The 24,234-nt window shown below is 45.1% G+C and overlaps 1 protein-coding gene across 2 annotated transcripts in view; it reads left to right on the forward strand.

Annotated features, from left to right (window-relative positions):
- LOC109877772 (E3 SUMO-protein ligase RanBP2) overlaps positions 1-23,688 on the forward strand; it is a 33,766-nt gene extending 10,078 nt beyond the window's left edge. The window contains exons 11-30 of one of the 2 annotated variants that reach the window (XM_031805687.1): positions 817-940; positions 1,271-1,429; positions 5,188-5,325; positions 5,507-5,638; positions 6,328-6,543; positions 6,710-6,793; positions 6,927-7,068; positions 7,192-7,292; positions 9,716-14,480; positions 15,375-15,452; positions 18,173-18,328; positions 18,430-18,516; positions 18,631-18,836; positions 18,959-19,886; positions 20,039-20,149; positions 20,297-20,442; positions 21,417-21,690; positions 21,799-21,974; positions 22,090-22,263; positions 22,461-23,688. In XM_031805687.1, coding sequence (XP_031661547.1) covers positions 817-940; positions 1,271-1,429; positions 5,188-5,325; positions 5,507-5,638; positions 6,328-6,543; positions 6,710-6,793; positions 6,927-7,068; positions 7,192-7,292; positions 9,716-14,480; positions 15,375-15,452; positions 18,173-18,328; positions 18,430-18,516; positions 18,631-18,836; positions 18,959-19,886; positions 20,039-20,149; positions 20,297-20,442; positions 21,417-21,690; positions 21,799-21,974; positions 22,090-22,263; positions 22,461-22,766 — 8,503 coding nt within the window. In that variant the 3' untranslated portion in view covers positions 22,767-23,688. The remainder of the gene's footprint in view (positions 1-816; positions 941-1,270; positions 1,430-5,187; positions 5,326-5,506; positions 5,639-6,327; positions 6,544-6,709; positions 6,794-6,926; positions 7,069-7,191; positions 7,293-9,715; positions 14,481-15,374; positions 15,453-18,172; positions 18,329-18,429; positions 18,517-18,630; positions 18,837-18,958; positions 19,887-20,038; positions 20,150-20,296; positions 20,443-21,416; positions 21,691-21,798; positions 21,975-22,089; positions 22,264-22,460) is intronic. The other variant, XM_031805688.1, reaches the window with a different exon arrangement.
- Positions 23,689-24,234: the final 546 nt, after the last annotated feature.

Genomic DNA, 24,234 nt, shown 5'->3' on the forward strand with positions numbered 1-24,234 from the left:
GTCAATGCATTTTCTTAGTCCAAGTAATGTGACACAGGATGGTCACAATGCTTCATGACAGTGACAATGCATTTTCTTAGTCCAAGTAATTTGACACAGGATGGTCACAATGCTTCATGGCAGTGTCAATGCATTTTCTTAGTCCAAGTAATGTGACACAGGATGGTCACAATGCTTCATGACAGTGACAATGCATTTTCTTACTCCAAGTAATTTGACACAGGATGGTCACAATGCTTCATGGCAGTGACAATGCATTTTCTTAGTCCAAGTAATGTGACACAGGATGGTCACAATGCTTCATGACAGTGACAATGCATTTTCTTAGTCCAAGTAATGTGACACAGGATGGTCACAATGCTTCATGGCACTGCCATAAAGTATATTTTCTACAAGTTATTTAAAATATGATGGGGGGGGGAAACATGACTGCAAATAATTAATTTCAACAACAAAGGACGTTAAAAAAAACTTTTGAACGAAAGGAAACTTCTTGGCAGTGGAAAAACACGTTTGAGTAAATGTGGATTTTGACACTCCTATGTAGGTGTCATAACAGCCATAAAATAATGCAATATGTCACAACAGGTCTAAATGTATGGGTCATGATAGTGTTATGACAATTTGTCAGCTTTTATGACATGGTTATGAAGTAAAGTGTTACCATAAGATCTGATTTAAGGTCAGTGTTAAAATGTAAAGGCCCAGGATGGAGAAGTCAAGCTGACTGATGGCTCTGTGGTTAACATGACTAAGGTTCTGCTTCTGTCTGCGGGCTTAGTATGTATAATACTCTCTGTGTATCTGTGTTTGTAGGCCTGGCATGTCAGCCAAACTGAGGATGACGGTTCAACATGGACTAAGCACCTTGCGAGCCGGAGAGAAACATGGCCTTCAACCAGCCCTGCCCATACACTGGGCCCAGCACCTCAGCTCAGCGGTACACACACCTCAGCCAGATGAGACACCTGCCTTTTTCTGTCACACACTACATTAGTGAACATGATATGTGCTAGGTGTCTGTCTGAAATTATTACCTCCGCATTTACTCAATAGTATTTATAACTTTGTATGATTATTATTTATAACTCTCGGACTAGCGAGAATATTCTACAAAATCCCTTTGGTAAAGTAAATTATGACTATATATAAAACAAAATAACTGAGAATGCGACACTGAATGAGGTGTCCTTAGTAAAAATGATTGATGATTTTGAAGGAATTACATTTCTGCATTTGGATTAAACATCTGTTCGGATGTAATTCCCAGGGGTTTGGTGTGAACTCATACTACGACCACGAATACATAAGGCGGAGTGTCCACTACTGGAACGTGGTGCTCCCCCTGCTGGACAAGATCAAGAGGAGACGTGGCATCCCTGGACCCCTGGACCCCCTGTTCATACACTTCCCCTCTAGAGACATAGAGGTGAGCTACCACCACAACTGTTTCTCTGACCAACACTGTTAGTCTGCTGAGTTAAAGCATTGGCATGTGTGTAGACTTTTGATATCAAATTGAATTTTATTGGTTACATGTGTCGAATCCAACAGGTGTAGACTTTACAGTGAAATGCGGACTTACGAGCCCATTCACAGAAGTGCAGTGTTAAGACACATTTTGTTTAAATAAAAAGGGAAATAGTAACACAATAGAAACAATAACGAAGCTACATTCAAGGAGTACCAGTACCGAGTCAATGATCAGCGGTACGAGGTAGTTGAGGTTATACACTGTGTACACAGTACATGTGGGTCGGGTTAAAAGTGACTAGGCAATCAGGATCTATATTTGTATTTATTATGGGTCCCGGCAGCAGCTACTCTTCCTGGGGTCCAGCAAAATTAAGACTGTTTATACAATTTTCAAAACATTACAATACATTCAGACTGTGTGCCGTCAGGCCCCTACTCCACCACTACCACATATATACAGTACAAAATCCATGTGTACGTGTGTGTATGCTATCATGTGTCTGCCTATGTTTGTGTTGCTTTATACAGTCCCCGCTGTTCCATAAGGTTTTTATCTGTTTTTTAAAATCTAATTTTACTGCTTGCATGAGTTAGTTGATGTAGAATAGAGTTCCATGTAGTCATGGCTCTATTTAGTATTGTGCTCCTTCCATAGTCTGTTCTAGACTTAGGAACTGTGAAGAGACCTCTGGTGGCATGTCTTGTTTGGTATGCATGGGTGTTCGAGCTGTGCTCCAGTAGTTCAAACAGACAGCTCGGTGCATTCAACATGTCAATAACTCCCATAAATACAAGCAGGGATTAATTCAATCTCTCCTCCACTTTCATACATACATAAACTCAGCAAAAAAGAAACGTCCTGTTTTCAGGACCCTGTCTTTCAAAGATAATTTGTCAAATCCAAGTAACTGCACAGATCCCCATTGTAAAGGGTTTAAACACTGTTTTCCATGCTTGTTCAATGAACCATAAACAATTAATGAACATGCACCTGTGAAACGGTCGTTAAGGCACTAACAGTTTACAGACGGTAGGCAATTAAGGTCACAGTTATGAAAACTTAGGACACTAAAGAGGCCCTTCCACTGACTCTGAAAAACACCAAAAGAAAGATGCCCAGGGTCCCTGCTCATCTGCGTGAATGTGCCTTAGGCATGCGGCAAGGAGGCATGAGGACTGCAGATGTAGCCAGGGCAATAAATAGCGATGTACGTATTGTGAGATGCCTAAGACCGCACTACAGGGAGACAGGACGGACAGCTGATCGTCCTCGCAGTGGCAGACCACGTGTCACAACAACACCTGCACAGGATCGGTACATCCGAACATCACACTTGCGGGAACGGTACAGGATGGCAACAACTGCCCAAGTTACACCAGGAACGCACAATCCCTCCATCAGTGCTCAGACTGTCTGCAATAGGTTGAGAGAGGCTGGACTGAGGACTTGTAGGCCTGTTGTAAGGCAGGCCCTCACCAGACCTATCCGGCAACAATGTTGCCTATGGGCAGAAATCCACCGTCGCTGGACCAGACAGGACTGGCAAAAGTGCTCTTCACTGACGAGTCGCAATTTTGTCGAAGGAATGAGCGTAACGCCGTTGGCCTGTACTCTGGAGTGAGATCGATTTGGAGGTGAGGGTCCGTCATACTCTGGGGCGGTGTGTCACAGCATCATCGGACTGAGCTTGTTGCCATTGCAGGGAAGACATCCTCCTCCCTCATGTGATACCCTTCCTGCAGGCTCATCCTGACATGACCCTCCAGCATGACAATGCCACCAGCCATACTACTCGTTCTGTGTGATTTCCTGCAAGACAGGAATGTCAGTGTTCTGCCATGTCCAGCGAAGAGCCCCGATCTCAACCCTGTTGAGCACGTCTGGGACCTGTTGGATCAGAGGGTGAGGTCTAGGGCCATTTCCCCCTAGAAATGTCTGGGAACTTGCAGGTACCTTGGTGGAAGAGTGGGGTAACATCTCACAGCAAGAACTGGCAAATCTGGTGCAGTCCATGAGGAGGAGATGTTTTTGCTGAGTATTGTAGATTTGTAGTGGTATAATAATGTTATGATGTACTGTTTTTTGTTTTATATGTAATGTAATTAACTTAATGTGTTTGGACCCCAAGAAGTGCAGCTGCTGCCTTGGTAACAGCTAATGGGGATCCTTAATAGATATAGATGTGAGTGCTACGGAGTGGTAGTCATTTAGACAGAGCATGCACTGACAAGCTGTAACCTGAGTATGCATCCTGGTAATCTGTCTGGCCCTGCGGCCTTGTGAATGTTAACCTGTTTAAAAGTCTTAGATCATAGTCTTCTGGAACAGCTGGTTCTCTCAAACATGGATAGTGTTGCTTGCCTCGACACGAGCATAGATGGCATTTAGATCATTTGGTAGGCTGGCGTCACTGGGCAGCTCTCGGCTGTGTTTCCCATTGTATTCTGTGATAGTTTGCAGGCCCTGCCACATCCGACAAGTGTCAGAGCTGGTGTAATAGGATTTGATCATAGTCCTGTATTGACGCTTTGCCTGTTTGATGGTTTGTCGCAGGGCCCAGCGCTGTCCGGTTTAGGGCAGGGTTTGGCTGGCTGGGATTTCCTTGTCCCATCGTGCTCTAGCGACTTCTTGAGGTTGGCCGGGCTCCTGCAAGCTGACTTCGCCAGTTGGACTGCGTTTCCTTTAACACAGTGGTGCGGCTGGCTTCCGGGTTAAGCGAGCAGTGAGTCAAGAAGCAGTGTGGCTTAGCAGGGATGTGTTTTTCCAAGGACACATGGCTCTCGACCTTCGCCTCTCACGAGTCTGTTGGGTAGTTGCAGCAATGGGACAAGACTAACGAACAATTGGATATCACAAAAAAGGGGTCAAAATAATCACCGACCACCAGGAACGCCGCCTCTGGATGAGCATTTTCTTGTTTGCTTATGGCCTTATACAGCTTGTTGAGTGCGGTCTTAGTGCCAGCATCGGTTTGTGGCGGTAAATACAACTACGAAAAATACAGATTAATACTCTTGGTAAATAGTATGGTCTACAGCTTATCATGAGTTACACTAACTCAGGCGAGCAGAACATCGATACTTCCTTAATATTTGAGAATGCGCAACAGCTGTTGTTAATAAAGAAACGCACCACCACCACCCTGGATCTGCCATTCTGTACTGTCGATGAATTGAAAAACCAGGTAGATTTTATATTATCTATATCATTGTTCAGCTGTAGCTCCAAGAAGCATAGTATTTTACAGTTGTTGATAGGATAGTCTCGAACAGAGCTCGTCCAATTTTCTTTCCAGCGATTGCACATTCGCCAATAGAACCGAGGGTAGAAACAGTCTCACCAGGGTGCTCGTGTGCCGGCCTCTATACGAGTGTCGTGGATCAGGGCCTGGTCCGGGATAATCCATGTCTGTTGCCTCCGACTCATTGAAGTAGAAGTCCTCGTCCAAATGGAGGTTAGTGATAGCTGTTCTCATGTTCAGAAGCTTTTTTCGGTCATAGGAAACAATAGTGGAAACATTATGTACAAAAAAGTTCAGATTAGGACAAAAAAAGACACTAAATAGCACAATTGGTCAGGAGCATGTAAAACGGCCGCTATTCACTCCGGCGCCATGTAATCACTGTTGCCAAGCTGGAAAATTGACAAGACCAGTTTTAATGTATGCATTGCTCTATTTTCATTGGTTAGTGTGTTTGTGTTCATCGCAGATCCCATCAGTGAAGGGCTTTGAGGAGGAGGCCAAGATAGCATTTGCGACCCTCCTGGACATCGAGGGGAAGACTGAGGAGGCTATCGCTACCCTGGAGACCATCAACAGCATCTCGTCTAACTGGCACCTAGCTAGGGTATGTAGTGAGGGATTCACTGCTCGACCTTGGTCTTGGAGTTTGTCACCTGCACTTTATCACCATGCTTTTAAGTGCAGCTCCCAGTAAAAAAATGTAAAAAATTCTGCCAGCATTTTTCTCTGTTTTACCATACAAAATGTGTTTGTTATGAATTGTCTTTTATATCTGTGTTTTGTAGATCTTCCAGCGTCTGTCTGAGGAGGCCGGTAGCGGGGTGGAGGAGACACAGGACAGGTGCATCATGTTCCTCAGGAAGTTCAGAACTTACCTGTCCAAGATCTACAACGCCAACGCTGACGACATGGATAAGGTTAGACACACACACTAGTGGTGCGCCGGTCAGCTATTTGTTCACTTGCCCGCAATTGCTAAATCTGAGGCCTGCACCCAACCCTAACCCACAAATATAGAATATGCGCTATAGTCAAAGACTGCAGAACCATTCTTTGATAGGGTTGCATGATTTTGATACGTTTCTACTAATAATTTCTGACATTTTGGTAGGCTATTTGTTAGTCATCTTCGCTATAATTAAATGCATGCAGCTTCTCTTCTGTCATTAAATGTTGCCCTAGAAGACTAAATAAACCCTTGCTCACCAGAATAAATTCATAGAATGAATGCTTCAATCTAGTTGACATCTGAGAAAATGCAATAACTCAACAACAACAAAAAGATGGCACCTCTACCGATGGTTTTTAACTGAGCATTCCCATTCTCTCAAGATGCTGAAAGAAAGAAATCTTATTTCTCCACTCCTCTTCCCCAGTCAAAATGTTGCCTATATTTTGTGTATCATTTTATTGCAAGAAATGTTTAATCCTGCCGCAGTTAATATTAAGGCTATGTGAGAAGTTATAGGCCTACAGTCAGTGTCCAGATTTGAGTTTCCATTTAACCCATCTGAACAGTAGGCTACAGTTACCTTCATATAATCAAAAGTTTAAGAGTTGGAAGCATGACATGACATTCAACCATATTCACTGTGTTATTTCCCAGCTGCCCGTTTCGATGGAGGAGGTGATGGATCTCCTGAACGATGTGAAACAGCAGCTGGAGGAGAGTGGAGAAGCGATGGATGAAGAGGACGACGGTGGACCGGTCCACTCCAGCCTTCAGTTTACTAAGCCTGCTGCTTCAATCTCTTGTGTCAAATTCGCCCCATTAACCCCCTCCCCCAGCAAGAGTTTGGCCTCTCCCTCCAAAAGACACCTGGTACTTTTAATTATAAATGTTGACTTATAAACATATGTGAGACAGTTGCTCTTCCTATTTTTCAAACATGAACATACATGCACTCAGATTTACTGTACAGGTTGTTTTTCTCGCATAAATATTTTAAATATCTTTATGGGGGGGAAAAACTATCCTCCATTTCCAGATTTCCCCAAAGACGCCACCTCATTGGGCGGAGGACCAGAAGTCCCTCCTGCAGATGCTCTGCCAGCAGGTGGAGAGCCTCAAGGTCAGCCCTTGGCTTCATTGTTTTTGAGGATATGGGAGATGGATGTTAGCCATGTCAAGTGTGCATATTAATTAAATTATAGATGTTAATGTATGGTTTCTGTGTTGATAAGTGCTGTGTGGTTGTGTTGCAGAATGAGGTCCATGACTTGAGGCATCACTCGTCAGACAGCATGGCGTCACCCCACCAAAGAATGTATGGAGATGGGTATGGGGCTGAGAGCATGCAGGAGGGCTACCCCCCAGCACAGACCTTCCATGGAGCACCCCTCACTGGTAGGAACAATTGAGTTGTGTAGTTTGACTGTGTGATATAAGGAATAATGAAATGGCAATATTTCTAGGATATTAAATTCTGAATGTTGATTATACCCTCTTTCCCCCTCTTTTTGTTTACAGTTGCCACCACACAGGCACCCTCTATGTATTACAATCAATCCCCTGCTTATAACGCCGGACAGTATCTCCTTCGTACGGCAGCCAATGTTACTCCAACAAAGGTATGTGTTTATACCTTGGGATTCTTTAAGAATTGAGAATGGTTTAGTTACTTAAAATGGGATAGTATTTTCAGTAGGGCTGGGTGATATGGCCTAAAAATTAATACTCTACTCATTCAAGGTTTTTTAATATATTTTTTGGACTATTTTCTACATTGTAGAATAATAGTGAAGACATCAACACTATGAAATAACACATATGGAATCATGTAGTAACCAAAAAAGGGGTTTGAGATTCTTCAAAGTAGCCACCCTTTGCCTTGATGACAGCTTTGCACACTTGGCATTCTCTCAACCAACTTCACCTGGAATGCTTTTCCAACCGTCTTGAAGGAGTTCCCACATATGCTGAGCACTTGTTGGCTGCTTTTTCTTCACTCTGCGTTGGTTCCAAACGCCATGTCTTTGTGAGACGCAGGGTAGGTGAACAGATGATATCCGCATGTGTGGGACCCACATATCATCCGTTCACCTACCCTGCGTCTCACAAAGACATGGCGTTTGGAACCAAAGATCTCAAATTTAGACTCATCAGACCAAAGGACAGATTTCCACCAGTCTAATATCCATTTCTTGTGTTTCTTGGCCCAATCAAGTCTCTTCTTTTTATTGGTGTCCTTTGGTAGTGGTTTCTTTGCAGCAGTTCGGCCATGAAGGCCTGATTCACGCAGTCTCCACAGAACAGATGAAGTTGATGTGTCTGTTACTTGAACTCTGAAGCATTTATTTGGTCTTCAATTTCTGAGGCTGGCAAGTTACCTCTGCAGCAGAGGTAACTTTGGGTCTTCCCTTCCTGTGGTGGTCCTCATGAGAGACAGTTTCATTATAGCGTTTGATGGTTTTTGCGACCTCAATTGTAGAAACTTTCAAAGTTGACATTTTCCATATTGACTTAAAGCAATGATGGACTGTTGTTTCTCGTTGCTTATTTGACCTGTTCTTGCCATAATATGGACATGGTCTTTCACCAAATAGGGCTATCTACTGTATACCACCCCTACCTTGTCATAACACAATTGATTTTCTCAAATGCATTAAGAAGGATATAAATTCCACAAATTAACAAGGCACACCTGTTAATTTAAATGCATTCTATGTGACTACCTCATGAAGTTGGTTGAGAGAATGTCAAGCGTGTGCGAAGCTGTCATCAAGGCAAAGGTTGGCTACTTTGAAGAGTCTTAAATAGTATTCTAAAATGTAGAAAATATAAAAAAGAAAGACCCTGGAATGAGTATGTGTCCAAACAGTTGACTAGTACGTATATAAAAAAAAAACTGCATTTCAAACAGTCAGAAATAATCTAATGAATTCAGGGCTTGTGAAGTTATACCTCGGCTAAATATAGGGCTTCCACAATCATAAGTGGCAAAGCGGTCTAAGGCACTGCATCTCAGTGCTTGAGGCATCACTACAGTCCCTAGTTCGAATCCAGGCTGCATCACAACTGTCCGTGATTGGGAGTCCCATAGGGCGGCGCACATTTGACCCAGCTTCGTCTGGGTTTGGCCAGTGTAGGCCGTCATTGAAAGTAAGAATTTGTTCTCAACTGACTTGCCTAGTTAAATAAATAAAAAATAATGAATAATAAACACTAATGTAATATTTTATCTAAATTATTTAACCTGCCTTTTTTTAAGCACAGATCTGTCTAACCAGAACCATGCAAAATGCACATTCACTAATAATGACTAACTTCTTGTAGCAGGCATTAGGCTATAGAAAATGAATGAAGGTCTCATAATTCATCTCAAGCACAAGCCCATGTGCTAGTGACTAGTTAGCTAATCTTTAGATTTACATTTTAGCTAACCTGGATCTATTTTCTAGCTAAGAAGGCAGAACAGTTGGATTATCAACACACCCTTCTGTCCGCCTCCAACTGTTTGAACAGCATGTTAGCTTGTCCACTTTGTTCAGATATTGAAATCGAGTAGCCTACCTAAATTCTCAGAAACAAGTTGAAATTTCTTTATACAGTTGTGTTTTATGCTTATTGCACATTTATAAAACACAGACTAGACAGCTGGTATAAAAGTATTTAGCTAAAATGCTGCTAGCGGTACTTGATACCGCAATGCCACATGCGACAAACTGAGCATTAATTTTGTTGCATGCCTTCCTGCCTTGGTGACAACAACTCCCATTGTTAGGGCGGAGACGTGCATCTCGTCATTATATACAGATCTCTTGTGTCAATGGGAGGGTGCACAGAAGAAGCGAAGGAGACGAGACGTTTCCTTTATAAAAAAGGAAAAATACAAAAAACCTTGATTGTTGCAATACAGGCATTTGGAATATTGCGCGAAGACATACATTGGAATTAATTGACTTAATTTGATATTGCCCAGCCCTACTTTTCAGTGGCAAATATGAAATGCACAGGTTTTAGTTTGAATACATTTCTTTCTCTTGTGTCTCAGGCTCCTGTGTATGGAATCAACCGCCTGCCACCCCAGCAGCACATGTATGCCTACCAGCAGCCCACAAACACACCTCCCCTACAGTCAACACCAGCCTGCATCTACCCTCCTCAAGATCAGGTCTTCGGCGCCCCTCTCCGCTTCGAGTCGCCAGCAACCAGTCTACTCTCCCCATACAGTGAGGAATACTACGGCCACTCTCAGCCCACCACAAACCCTCCCCTCCCAGAACCTGGCTACTTCACCAAGCCCTCCATTGTACCTGTCCAACCACCAAAGAGCATCGAGGGGAAGCCTGTGGGCTTTGGGAAGATCTCTTTTGGCCAGCCGATCCCTGCTGGGCCTCCTAAGTTGCCTAGCTTTGGTGCTGGAATAGTCGCCCAGTCCACTCCATCATCCGCTGCCTTTAAATTCAACTCTAACTTTAAATCCAATGACGGGGACTTCACCTTCAAGTCCAAAAACAATGAGAGCCTGTTGGGTCTTCTGACATCAGACATTCCCACCAAATCTGAGGGTCCCTCAGAGGGGAAGCCCCAAGAGCCTCCTAGTCAGGGAGGGATTTTTACCTTTGGCCCTAAAAGTGTGTCTGGGTTCTCCTTTGCTGACACAATCCAGATCCAGGACAAACCAAACCTGTTTGGAAAAATTGACCAGACATTTAGTTTCACTGATGTAACCACGCCGGTATTTGGGCTGGCAAACACCGCAGAGGAGGAGAAGGGAGCCGAGAGCAATAACAACAGCACTCATGTGGAGGAGGACGAGGATGGGCCTCACTTTGAGCCTATTGTGCCCCTCCCTGACAAAGTAGACGTGAAAACTGGAGAGGAGGAAGAGGAGGAGATGTTCTGTAACAGGGCCAAGCTGTTCAGATTCGATGCGGAGACAAAAGAGTGGAAAGAGAGAGGTATCGGCTTAGTCAAAATCCTAAAGCACAATAGATCAGGAAAAGTGCGTCTGCTGATGAGGAGGGAGCAGGTTCTGAAGATCTGCGCTAACCACTACATCACGCCAGATATGCTCCTGAAACCAAATGCTGGATCTGACAAGTCCTGGGTCTGGAATGCTGTTGATTATGCGGATGAGGAACCAAGGCCTGAGCAACTGGCCATCCGGTACAAAACGGAAGACGAGGCATTGCTCTTCAAGACAAAGTTTGAAGAGGCTCAGAAGATCGTTCCCAAATCTCCAAAAATGCAGCAAGATCAGTCATATAGGAAAAATAATTTTCCTGAACTCTCTGCTCCATTGGCGACAAACTTTGCTGCCCAATTTGCAAAGAAGTACGGGGAGTGGGACTGCGATGTGTGCTGTGTAAGAAATGCAGCTAAAGTTATGCAGTGTGTTGCCTGCCAGACTGCCAACCCTAATGCCCCATCAAAGCTGGACAGCGCACCGGCTACTGACATCAAAGGGTTTACTAGTGGGGCAGCTTCAGTGGGAGGATTTACTTTTGGATTTGGAGCTGACTCGTCAAAAGACACCAGCAGCGCAGGATCGATTGGAAAAGGATTTGGGTCTTTTGGAGCTCAGATACCCTCCTCCTTTACGTTTGGAACCAGTGGCACCACTTATATACCTGCTGCTGGTTTTGGTGCACAGTTTGGAAAGAGGCAAGAAACCACAAAAGTTGCAGCAGAATCAAAGCCCTCAACCATGCCATTTAGCTCTGGATTTGGTGTGCAGTTCGGCATAAATCCAGGGCAGTGGGACTGCGATACATGCGCTTCAAGAAATGAGGCATTTGCAAACAGTTGTCTCTCTTGTCAAACTCCTAACCCTCCAGGAAAACCTGCTGCTGGTGCCCCAGCTTTGGCAACCCTCTCAATTGGGTCTGGATTTGGTGCACAGTTTGGCAAAAAACCAGGGCAGTGGGAGTGTTACACGTGTCTTGTTAGAAATGAGGAGTCTGCTAGCAGTTGTGTTTCTTGTCAAACTCCAAACCCTGTAACCAAAACAGATGTAGATGGAACAGCAGAATCAAAGCCCTCAACCATGCAATTTGGTGCCCCGGCTTTGGCAACCCTCTCAACTGGGTCTGGATTTGGTGCCCAATTCAACAAAAAGCTAGGGCAATGGGACTGTGATACATGCGTTGTGAGAAACGAGGCTTCTTCAAGCAGTTGTGTTTCTTGTCAAACTCTTAACCCTTCAGCAAAATCAACAGTAGAGGTAGCACCAACAACAGAGTCAACAGTGTCAGACTTTGGTGCTGCTTTTTCAAGGAAGGATGGACAATGGGACTGTGACACCTGTTTAGTGAGGAATGATGCATCTGCCTCTAAGTGTGTTTCCTGCCAGACACCCAACCCCAATGCTAGCAGCTCCTCTCTTAGGGCCATGTTTGCCAGGCAGGAGGGACAGTGGGACTGTGACACATGTCTTGTCAGAAACAACGACTCTGCTAGTCAATGTGTCTCCTGTCAGATGCCCAATCGCAATGTTAAGAGCATAGCCACAGCCGCGACTTCCAGCTCATCCTTCAGCTTTAACTTCGGGAGTCAGACTGCCTCTACTCAACCCACAGGCACTGGGTTTAAAGCGAACTTCAATGGTGACAGCTCTTTGCAGTTTGGCACAGGCAAAGTTGATAAAAGTTCCCCTGCATCCTTCAAGTTTGAGACCCCTCCACAGGCTGAAAGCACTACCCCCAGTGCTGCAGGCTTCTCTTTCACCATGCCCATCCAAGCAGGTGGCTTTAAGTTTGGCACTCAGGAAACTGCAAAGGAAACCCTACCAGCTGAAACTCAGACTCCTGCTTCAGGGTCTGCGTCAATGTTCCTGAAGAATATCGTAGAGCAGTACAGAGAGAAGGAATCTGTTGTCAGTGTATATCCATCAGTGCTGTCAGTGGACAAGACGGGTCAGGATGAAAATCCCCTCTTCATTGGCAAACCCAACGACTTCAGTTTTGCAGACTTGGCTAAAAACTCACAAGGAGACTTCCAGTTTGGTCAGACTGACTCCAATTTCAAAGGCTTCACCCGCGCTGGTGAGCAGCTGTTCACATCCCTTCAGTCAAACCAGAGGGCAGACACCTCAGCTGACCAGGATGAAGAGGGCATATACAAGACAGAGGATAATGACGATATCCAGTTTGAGCCTGTGGTCCAGATGCCAGAGAAAGTGGACCTGGTCACAGGAGAAGAGGACGAACAGGCCCTCTACTCCCAGAGAGTGAAGCTCTTCAGGTTTGACGGAGACATCAGCCAGTGGAAGGAGAGGGGCGTTGGGGTCCTCAAGTTCCTGAAGAACGCCACCAATGGCAGGCTCAGGGTGCTGATGAGGAGAGAGCAGGTCCTGAAGGTGTGTGCCAACCACTGGATCACCACCACCATGAACCTGAAGCCCTTGGCTGGCTCCGACAAGGCCTGGATGTGGCTGGCTAATGACTTCTCTGATGGAGATGCCAGACTGGAGCAACTCGCTGCCAAGTTTAAAACCCCTGAGCTGGCTGAGGATTTCAAGCTGAAGTTTGAGGAGTGTCAGAGGCTCCTGTTAGACATCCCGCTGCAGACTCCTCACAAGCTTGTTGACACAGGCAGAACTGCACATCTCATCCAGAAAGCAGAGGAGATGAAGTCCGGCTTGAAAGATCTTAAATCTTTCCTGACCGATGACAAAACCAAGATCAAGGAGGACGACAGCCATGCTAACATCACGACAGCCAGTAACACCTCTGGTCTGAATATCAAGCCCCACGCAGAGAACACTGGCCCTACCTTAGAATGGGACAACTATGACCTGAGAGAGGAGGCTCTGGACGACAGTGCTGACACCTCTGTCTACGCCTTACCCCTGGCAAGCAGCCCAATCAGGAAGAACCTCTTTTGCTTTGGAGAATCCACAGAGGGCTTCAACTTCAGCTTCCAACCTGTCGTCAGTCCCGCCAAGTCGCTGGCCAAGATGAACCAGAGCGGGGTGTCTGCGGACGAGGAGCAGGACATTAGCCAGGAGGAGGAGCGGGACGGCCTGTACTTTGAGCCTGTGGTTCCCCTGCCAGACCTGGTGGAGATCTCCACTGGAGAGGAGAATGAAAACGTGTGTTTCAGCCACAGGGCAAAGCTGTATCGCTATGACAAAGACATGAACCAGTGGAAGGAGAGGGGCATCGGAGACCTCAAGATACTGCAGAACTGCGATACCAAACGAGTCAGACTCATCATGAGGAGAGACCAAGTCCTGAAAATCTGCGCCAACCATTGGGTCACATCTTCTATGAAGTTGGAGCCCATGAAGGGTGCTGAGAAGGCCTGGGTCTGGAGCGCTATTGACTTTGCCGAGGTAACTAAGGGAAATGTTGAGCAGTTAGCTGTGAGATTCAAACTGAAGGATGTGGCTAACTCCTTCAGAGATATATTTGACCAGGCTAAAACTGCCCAAGAGAATGAGATTCTGGTCACTCCAATCGCCTCCAGTGAGAACCTTACTCAGGAGGAAGCAATAGCGACGGGGACAACCGTGTGTGGACAAGCTGCTGTGGCCATCCTGGAGGAGACCACCACAGAACGGACAGAGCTGTATCATGAGACTTTACACACCCCTGACTGTAAGTCCTCCACCGGTACTCCACATAGCCCTCTCAACCTCTCCAGGATGGTGATGTCCCCACCCAAGTTCCTCTTTGGAACAGACTCTCTCCAAAAGATTTTCGGCAGCAGCCCACCATCATCCAAGGAGGATAGTTCTCCAGAGAGCTCCAAGGTTAAAGACAGCGGTCGGACCTCCCAGCCTTTAACTGCATTCAAAATCTCAGAAAAGGGTAAGCCTTTTGTTTTCCTTTCTTGATCGTTTTTGTTGATCTTGTGGTTCAGTGTAAACTGCTTGTTTTTGAATGGTGACGCCCATTATGGAGTTTTCACATAATTTGACCCCATTGTGTTGTGATTCCATTCATGTCCCATTGGTTTATCACATTGCTCCTCCCAGCAGCCTTGTGTTCGTAGGACAGAACATAACCGTCACTCCCATTAGCCTAACTCCACTCTTCCTCACATTTGCTATTTTGATATAGGTTGTTTGATATGATAGCTGATGTAATGGATTATAATCCATTACATTTAGTATATTATACAAAATAATGCAGTCACAAGTTTTATTGCAGGCTTTGTCTTCATGAAGGCAGAAATGGGGACAGGACATAGTTAGAGGACTCTAGATTAGGCATGGGCAATTCCAGTCCTCGAGGGCCAGATTGGTGTCACACTTTTGTCCTCTAACTATGCCCTGTCCCCACCATTCTTAAAGTAGTCAACTGGGTGGGACTTCCTATGGGTTACAGAAGGATCACATGATTTCATCCGAGTCATCTGCCAGTAAATTATACTTCTGAGCAAACACTAGGTGGCAGTGTGCACCCTTTCAGTTTGTTTGCCAACTAGGAGGAGAAGGAGGATAATAATGGAGATTGCCTCAATGGCGCTGCCCGTGAGTTTACAGACACCATAATGGAACTTATATAAAGATATCTCTAGCATTCTCTATGGGACAGGACCGAAATATAGAAAGATTGATATAGGCCTAATCCATTATGCTTACTTAATGCAATGACGTTCAGCAACTGGAAGCTAACCAAAGATGCATTAATACATTTTCATTTCTTAATCCAACCACCCCCAATTCTAGTTTGTCTCACATGCCAACCATTATTTTGTAGGATTGGACTTTAGGCTTTTCAAAGATAACCCAAAGACTTTTTGGACCAGCACCTCATCCACCCAATTTGAGCCCCCAGGTACTCTGTCACTACACTGTGTGTGTTCTGTGACACGTCACCTATACAGCTGTCACCTGTCTGGCCTTGCCTGGTAGCCGGTCTTAACCAGCACGCAACGAGTGGAACATGCAGTGCATTCGGAAAGTTTTCAGAGATGTAGATTTTCCCCACATTTTGTTACGTTGGTCTTATTCTAAAATTGTTGTTTCCCTCAATCTACACACAATGACAAAGCAAAAACAGGTTTAGACATGTTTGCAAATGTATAAAAAATAAACATATTACATTTACCTAAGTATTCACACCCTTTACTCACTACTTTGTTGAAGGTGAAGCATCAAGGATCTTTGTGCTTTACTCTGTTCATCTTTTCCTTGATCCTGACTAGTCTCTCAGTCCCTGCCGCTGAAAAACATCCCCACAGCATGATGCTGCCACCACCATGCTTCACTGTAGGGATGGTGCCAGATTTCCTCCAGACCTGAACCTTGGCATTCACATCAGAGTTCAATCTTGGTTTCATCAGACCAGAGAATCTTGTTTCTCATGGTCAGTCCTTTAGACCCTTTTTGCCTGTCTCCAAGGTGGCTGTCATGTGCCTTTTACTGAGCAGTGGCTTTCGTCTGGCCACTCTACCATAAAGGCCTGATTGGTGGAGTGCTCCAGAGATGGTTGTCTTTCTGGAAGGTTTACCCATCTCCACAGAGGAACTCTGGAGCTCTGTCAGAGTGACAATTGGGTTCTTGGTCACCTCCCTGACCAAGGCCCTTCTCCCCCAATTGCTCAGTTTGGCCAGGGGGCCAGCTCTAGGAAGAGTCTTTGTTGTTTTAAACTTTTTCCATTTAAGATTGATGGACGCCACTGTGTTCTAGGGGACCTTCAATGCTGCAGAAATGTTTTGGTACCCATCCTCAGATCTTTGCCTTGACAAAATCCTGTTTCAGAGCTCTACGGACAATTCCTTCGACCTCATGGCTTGATTTTTGCTCTGACATGAACTGTGGGACCACACACAGGTGTGTGCCTTTCCAAATCGTTTCCAATCAATTGAATTTATCATAAGTGCACTCCAATCAAGTCTTAGGAACATCTCAAGGATGATCAATGCAAACAGGATGCACCTGAGCTCAAGTTCGAGTCTCATAGCAAAGGGTCTGAATACTTATGTAAATAAGTTATTTGTTTTTTATTTGAATGAAATATGCAAAAAATTCTGGTCCTTTCGAGTGGCGCAGCAGTCTAAGGCAGTGCTTGAGGCGTCACCACAGATCCGGGTTCGATCCCGGGCTGAGTTGCAGCCGGCCGCAACCGGGAGACCCATGAGGCGGCGCCCAATCGGCCCAACATCATCTGGGTTAGGGGAGTGTTTGGCCGACCGGGATGTCCTTGTCCAATCGTGCTCTAGCGACTCCTGTGGCGGTCCGGTTGAAAGCACCCTGACACGGTCACCAGTTACAGTGTTTCCTCCGACACATTGGTGCGGCTGGCTTCCGGGTTAATCGAGCAGTGTGTCAAGAAAGAGTGCATCTTGGCAGGATCGTGTTTTGGAGGACACATGGCTCTCGACCTTCGCCTCTCCTGAGTTTGCATGGGAGTTGCAGCGATGGGACAAGACTGTAAATATAAATTGGATATCACAAAATTGTGGAGAAAGAAGGGGTTAAAAAAAATAATAGTGTTTTTAAATTTTTATTCTAGAAATGTTTTCGCTTTGTCATTATGGGGTATTGTGTGTAGATTGAGGAGGATTGTTTATTTATTGAATCCATTTTAGAATAAGGCTGTAACTTAACAAAATGTGGGAAAGGGGAAGGGGTTTGAATACTTCCTGAATGCACTGTACAAACCTAATGAGCTGCATGCCCATGTGTGATACTCAACAGTAACTCTTACTCTAGTGAAATATAGATTTCTACAGATGAAAGTTAGGATAGCTGTTTAGCTATTGGAGGAGTGAAATGACTAAGTTCCTGGTAGCAGCCAGTTGTGTTGACGGCGATTCAGAGTACTTCTCCCTCTGTTTAAAAGGAGACACGGGGAGATTCCAGCCATGCTTGCTGACAGAAATGTGCTGTCACACACACATTTGTAGTCCAGGATGTGTAGCAACAGTGTAAAATCAAATCCCAGTCTGGTTCGGTTTGTTCCAGAGATTTACAATATGTCCCAGTGAAAGAGCCAGAGTTGAAACTCCGGTAGCATGTTCTGTATGTCACAAGCAAAACTTGTTCTACCACTGGACAGTAATCTTCGAATTGGTTTTAGAGAAGCAGGAAGAAATGGTATAACTGCTATCCTCTATGGTTGGCCTCATGTACAGTACACTATAGCTCCATGGTTCTAATGTTTATGATGCTTTTGAGATTGACTTACTCAGTAGTAGTAATAGCATTGTCAGAGATATAGGAGACTTCTCGCTCGGTGTGCTGAAATGCACGGTGTCAATTTTTTTTAGATGCATGTGTTTTGATGAGGAACTAACCCTAGACATGCAACTATCTGCTTAGTGAAATGGTTTTGTGACTTTCTAGTTAATAAAATGTTAGCCTGACTTTTAGAATCAAATGACAGTTTCTGTAGATGCAATTTTCAATAATAATAATAATAAATCAAATTCCCCTTGGAGATTAATATAGTTGTATTAATCGGTTCCTGCTCTCAATGTCTCTCTGTTCTGTACACTTTTCTGTAGGAAGGGAGCCTGACTGAGTTGTCTCACCATTTGTGTTGTGTTATAGCACCCTCCCATGCGGAGGCCGACAGTGAGGTGGAAGTGGTGTATGTGAGGCAGCCAACAGTTGAGCAGGCTCTTCTGGCTAGGGAACTCCTGCTGCCTCTCACCTTCTTCTGCTACCAGAACGAACCAGGATATACCAGCGACCACCAGACTGATGGTGAGAAACACTCTCAAACTTTTTTTTACCTGCATGAGCAACCGTTTGGTAATTGTAGTTGACAGTGTTGCTAACATTAGTTTGTGCTGTGAATATTGCAGATGAGGACTTTGAGACAGCAGTTAAAGCCCTGAATGGAAAACTGTACCGGGATCCTCCTGAGAGAGAGGCTGCAAGTGCAGGTTCTGGTAAGTTTCATGGCCAAAGCAGCTATAGAGATGGGTATGAATAGGAGAGGTTGGGGTGAAATTTCTCCTCAAAAGTTACTTCACGAATAACCTGCTCCACTCGTCTCCTCTCAGCAGGCCAGGCCGAGGCAGGTGTTGAAGGTCTGGACCCGGAGGTTGAGGTTTTATGGGAGAAGAGGCCAACTCCAGAGGAGGAACAGAAAGCCAGGAACCTGCAGCTGCCTTCAACCTTCTTCTGTGGTGTAGGCAGCGACAGCGAGGCAGAGAAGGACAAGCCAGAGGACTTTGAGACAGAGTTCCGCAAAGCACAGGAGGCTCTGGTGAGATTATATGATATGCATTTGTTTGCACAAAGGTAAACAACTTTTGTGACATTGGGTTTTAAGAAATTGAAAGTGGTTCTCTCAAGCAAATGTTAACTGTTTTAGTTATTGTGTTTTAGGATGCTGAGAGAAGCTCAGACCCTGTTTCATCTGAGGATGTGTCCTCCAGCACCTGCGATACAGTGCCAGAACAACAGGTCCCAGACCAGTACCCCAGCAGCCAGGAACAGGCTTCAGATCAGTCTGGGGCAGAAGTCCAGTCCACTACAGCAGAAGCACAGGTCCCAGATCAGTCCTTAACCATACAGGAGGCAGAAATCCCAACCCCAGGTAGCCAGGAACAAGCCACAGAACAGTCGGTTACCATCCAGGAGGCAGAAGTCCAGTCTTCTACAGCAGAGGAACATGTCCCAGATCAGTCCTTAACCATTCAGGAGGCTGAAATCCCAACCCCAGGTAGCCAGGAACAGGCCACAGAACAGTCAGTTACCATCCAGGATGCAGACATCCAATCTTCTACAGCAGAGGAACAGGTCACAGTTCAATCAGTAACCATCCAGGAGGCAGATGTCCAGTCCTCTACAGCAGAAGAACAGGTCTCAGTTCAGTCATTAACCATTCAGGAGGCAGAGGTCCAGTCCACCACAGAGGAGCAGCAGACTCCAGATCAGTCAGACTCCACTTCAACACCATTGCAGACTGCCGTCTCCCGCAGCAGGGAGCAGGCTACCACTCCAAACCCTTCAGAAAAACCTGCTGCTAGTGCCCCAGCTTTGGTAACCCCCTCATTTGGTTTTGGATTTGGTGCACAGTTTGGCAAAAAGCCAGGGCAGTGGGAGTGTGACATGTGTCTTGTTAGAAATGAGGAGTCTGCAAGCAGTTGTGTTTCTTGTCAAACTCTAAACCCTGCTGCCAGCAGCGGGGAACAGGCTCCAGATCAGTCAGACTCTACTCCTGCAGCTACCAGCAGCAGCCCTATAGACCTGTCTGCCAAGAAGACCTCTGAGCCTGACTCCAATACTACATTTACTACAACCACTACTCAGGGTATGAAACATTTATCACTGCAAAGCCTTTTCAATTCTACCCTCACTTAACTCTTGGCAATGCCTTCGATGTCCTCCCAGCAACACAATCCCACTTCTGACACCAATGCAGCAAACTGAGCTGTCTTCTCTTCCTTATTTCCTCTTTTACAGATGCTCCTAACTCATTTGGCTCATTGGGCTTCAGTGCTCTAGGAGGGGAAGGATTCTCCTTTGCTGATCTGGCACAGAACACTGGGGGGGAATTTGCCTTTGGAAAACAAGGTTGGTACTTCTAAGTTTTCTGAATACGATTGACTGAAGAAAACTCAATATGTGTGTTCTTAAGATTTCCTTTCTTCACCATGACAACTGAGCTTTGTTTCAGTGAAAACAAACATTTCATTTAACTTTTTTATCTTTCATTGTTAGATTCCAACTTCTCGTGGGCGAACGCCGGGGCTACGTTGTTTAGAGCTGCAGACCCAGCCAAAGCTGAGGGAGGGGAGGAAGAGTGTGATGAAGGGGACACTAATAATGTGGGCATTGACTTTGAACCCATAGTCTCTCTACCAGAGGTACTTATCAATGCACTGCTACTCATCTATCTCCACTTCCCCTTACTGGGAATGTCATGTTATGAAGTAAAGTAAGTAGCCTTGGCGTGTGCGAGCCAGAACGGCTCATAGGAAAAATCCAAATAAAACCACTCATTCTTTAATTTACAGGGTTAAATAACATTAAAATGTGAGAAAAAAAAATTGTGAATGTATTTTTCATTTTGCCATCATAATAAGGTTTGTAGCAACATGGAAAATTGTTATGGAAATTTGTTGCATCTCAAGTCGTCTACAAAATCCACAATGCAATGCTCTCTCTACGGGCAAACGCAGCTACACGCTATAATACAGAAGATAATATCAGCATGTTAGTTAGCTGTAAAATCTCCTAAACAAACTGCACTATCAATTTAGGAGTCTACAATCTCACCGTGTTTAAACTGCAGATCGATGTGCCTTACAGAGTGGAGTCTCTAAGGCACATGGGAAACGTTGAGAGAAGACATCCTCCCGAGTTGTGACATCAGCCAGTATTGAAATCTGACATGTATGATAGATGATTTTGCGATCTAAAAGGCTTATTCCTCTTAATTTCCAGTGTATTGAGAGCGACTTTATCACAGTGCTACGTCATACCGGAGGCATTTCTGCCTGTTCGAACCACAATAACTCTGATACACATGAAAACATGAAATGACCCAGGGAATCGATAGAACATCACTCATAGATGCACAAAAACAATATAACATTCAAAATGGGTGAACCTTTCCTTTAATGCTGAGTTCCAAGCAGAGACTCTACGTCATCGTTATAACTGACTAAATGTGTTCTAGGTGGAGGCATAGAATGTGGAGTAATGCCAGCTCTAGACTATCTATATGACAGAGAATCTTGCACGTTCTACTCAATACATTTCTATATGAGTTCTGTAGTCTTACACCCTCCTGATTAATGAGCCTTGTCATTAACCTGCGTGTAACTGTGTTGTCCAGGTGGAGACTAAGTCAGGGGAGGAGGATGAGGAGATCCTGTTTAAGGAGCGTACCAAGCTGTACCGCTGGGAGAGAGACCTGGGCCAGTGGAAGGAGAGGGGTGTGGGAGACATCAAGATCCTCTTCCACCCCGATAAGAGGTTCTACCGGGTGCTGATGAGGAGGGAGCAGGTGCTGAAGGTCTGTGCCAATCACACCATCTGTCAGAGCATGGAGCTCAAACCCATGAACACCTCTAACCAAGCCCTAGTCTGGACAGCTACTGACTTTTCAGGTAGGTCTATACATAGCTCGGCAACACACACAAAGCTACGTAAATATATTGATTCGTATATAATTTGAATTGATACATATTTTTTTATCAACAACCAAAAAAATCCAGATGGTGAGGGTAAGGTGGAACAGTTGGCAGCCAAGTTTAAGACCGCGGAGCTGGCCGAGAGTTTCAGGAAGATCTTCTGTGAGTGTCAGAGTCGAATGAGCCAATCAGAGGCCTCCACCCTCTCCTCCCCCCAGCTGTCCAGGGTACAGGAACATTCCAGAGACACCAATCCCCAGGTCAGTGTTTCCCCTGTCTGCTAATGTATAGGTGGACCGCCTACCATTTTTGTCCCCTCCACCTACAATAATGTTTAATAATTGTACTAAAGAGTCCACTAAACCCTGCCCCCAGGTGTACCTCTCTATCTCCGCTGATGACAAGCCCCTGGGAACGGTCACCATAGAACTGTTCTCTCACATCGTCCCCAAGACAGCTGAGAACTTCAGAGCGCTGTGTACAGGACAGAAAGGCTTCGGACTGCGCAACACTGTCTTCCACAGGGTCGTACCCGACTTCATGTGTCAGGTGAGAAGCGGGGAGTTGTGGGGTTAGCCTCAAACCAGACAACAATCAGAGCCAAAGTGCTTTCATAACCTTCAATACCATGTTTCCCAAAACATAGGTCACAGTTAGTGCCTCTTGGAACACAAAACATTTTGTAAACCTCTGCAAGAATGTATAACTCTGCTTGGTCCGGTCTCTGTATTGTCCTCTTTCCTCAGGGTGGAGACATCACCAACCAGGATGGGACAGGAGGGAAATCCATCTACGGGCACAAGTTTGAGGATGAGAATTTTGACGTGCGCCACACAGGCCCGGGTCTGCTGTCCATGGCCAACCACGGCCGAGACACCAACAACTCCCAGTTCTTCATCACTTTGAAGAAGGCTGAGCACTTGGACTTCAAACACGTGGCCTTTGGCTTCGTCAGAGAGGGCATGGATGTGGTTCGCAGCATGGGAAAGCTGGGCACCAAGACTGGCAAACCCAGCAAGAAGATTGTCATCACCGAATGTGGACAACTGTAGAGCTTCGTTCTGTTCACTGACAGTGGACATCTCAACTGTAGGGCTGAGATCTGGTCACTGACTGTTGACAACTCAACTGTAGAGCTTCTCTCGGTTCACTGACTGTGGACATCTCAACTGTAGGTCTGAGATCTGGTCACTGACTGTTGACAACTCAACTGTAGGGCTGAGATCTGGTCACTGACTGGATGTCTATCGGCCTTCGTTCTGACCATGGACTGGACAGTGATAGGCTTTCAAACTGTGGAGTGGACAACTATAGTAGGAACATCTCAAATGAGACCCTATACCTCATGTAATGTAAAACATGTTTAGTTTTTTTGCAGGGTTCTGGTAGTGTACTACAGGGGAAATAGGGTGTCATTTGAGACCGAGATGGTCTCCTTTTCATAAGTGTTGCCCCACCCTGAGGGCAGCATGTGACTACGTGAATCTTCAGACTTTATTTTTGTGTATAATGTACATTAAATTCTTTTCATGTGTTCTATTAAAAGTTGAAAACGCTGGTTCTTTCATAAGCTCCCTAACTGGATTGTTTTGCATAGTTAAGCCTTAATTGAGATTAACAAGAAACCTTGTTTAAAAACCAACCTCAGTTCAAAATGAACAATGTTCCTCTCTCCTGCTCCCTTTGAATACTTTTAGGTGTGGTGGTGTGTTTTTGTGTATACATTGATTTCATAATGTACAAATCATTGAGAAGAACCTTGTTCATCTTAAACTCCGAAAGTAGGAATATGAACAACTATAACCTGCTGTGTGACACTTTGGGAGAGGTATGACATAATATCTGGTGGTTGTGGAAGAACCTTCTATGGTATTCTGTTGACAAATATCACTTGGAGTTGAAACAATTCTTATTGTCAATATATAAATGAGGCTGGAGAATGTCTTTAGAAATAAATTTGCTTTATACTGATAATTATGAGGATTCCCTTTATGATTTCAAACACACTACATGACTAAAAGTATGTGGACACCTGCTCGCTGAATATCTCATTCCAAAATCATAGTCATTAATATGGAGTTGGTCCCCCTTGCTGCTTTAACAGCCTCCACTCTTCTGGGAAGGCTTTCCACTAGATGTTGGATCATTGCTGCAGGGACTTGCATCCGTTCAGCCACAAGAGCATTCGTGAGGTCTGGCACTGATATTGGGCGATTATCCCTGGCTCGCAGTCAACGTTCCAATTCATCCCAAAGGTGTTTGATTTGGTTGAGGTCAGGGCTATGTGCAGGCCAGTTAAGTTCTTCTATACCGATTGAGACAAACCCCCTCTGTATGGACCTCGCTTTGTGCACAGGGTCATTGTCATGCTGAAACATTAAAAGGCCTTCCCCAATCTGTTGGCACAAAGTTGGAAGCACAGAATTGTCTAGAATGTCATTGTATGCTGTAGCATTAAGATTTCCGGTCACTGGAACTAAGGGGCCTATCCCAAACCATGAACAACAGACCCAGGCCACT

The sequence above is a fragment of the Oncorhynchus kisutch genome, linkage group LG26 (genome assembly GCF_002021735.2).
Source record: "Oncorhynchus kisutch isolate 150728-3 linkage group LG26, Okis_V2, whole genome shotgun sequence".
NCBI lineage: Eukaryota > Metazoa > Chordata > Actinopteri > Salmoniformes > Salmonidae > Oncorhynchus > Oncorhynchus kisutch.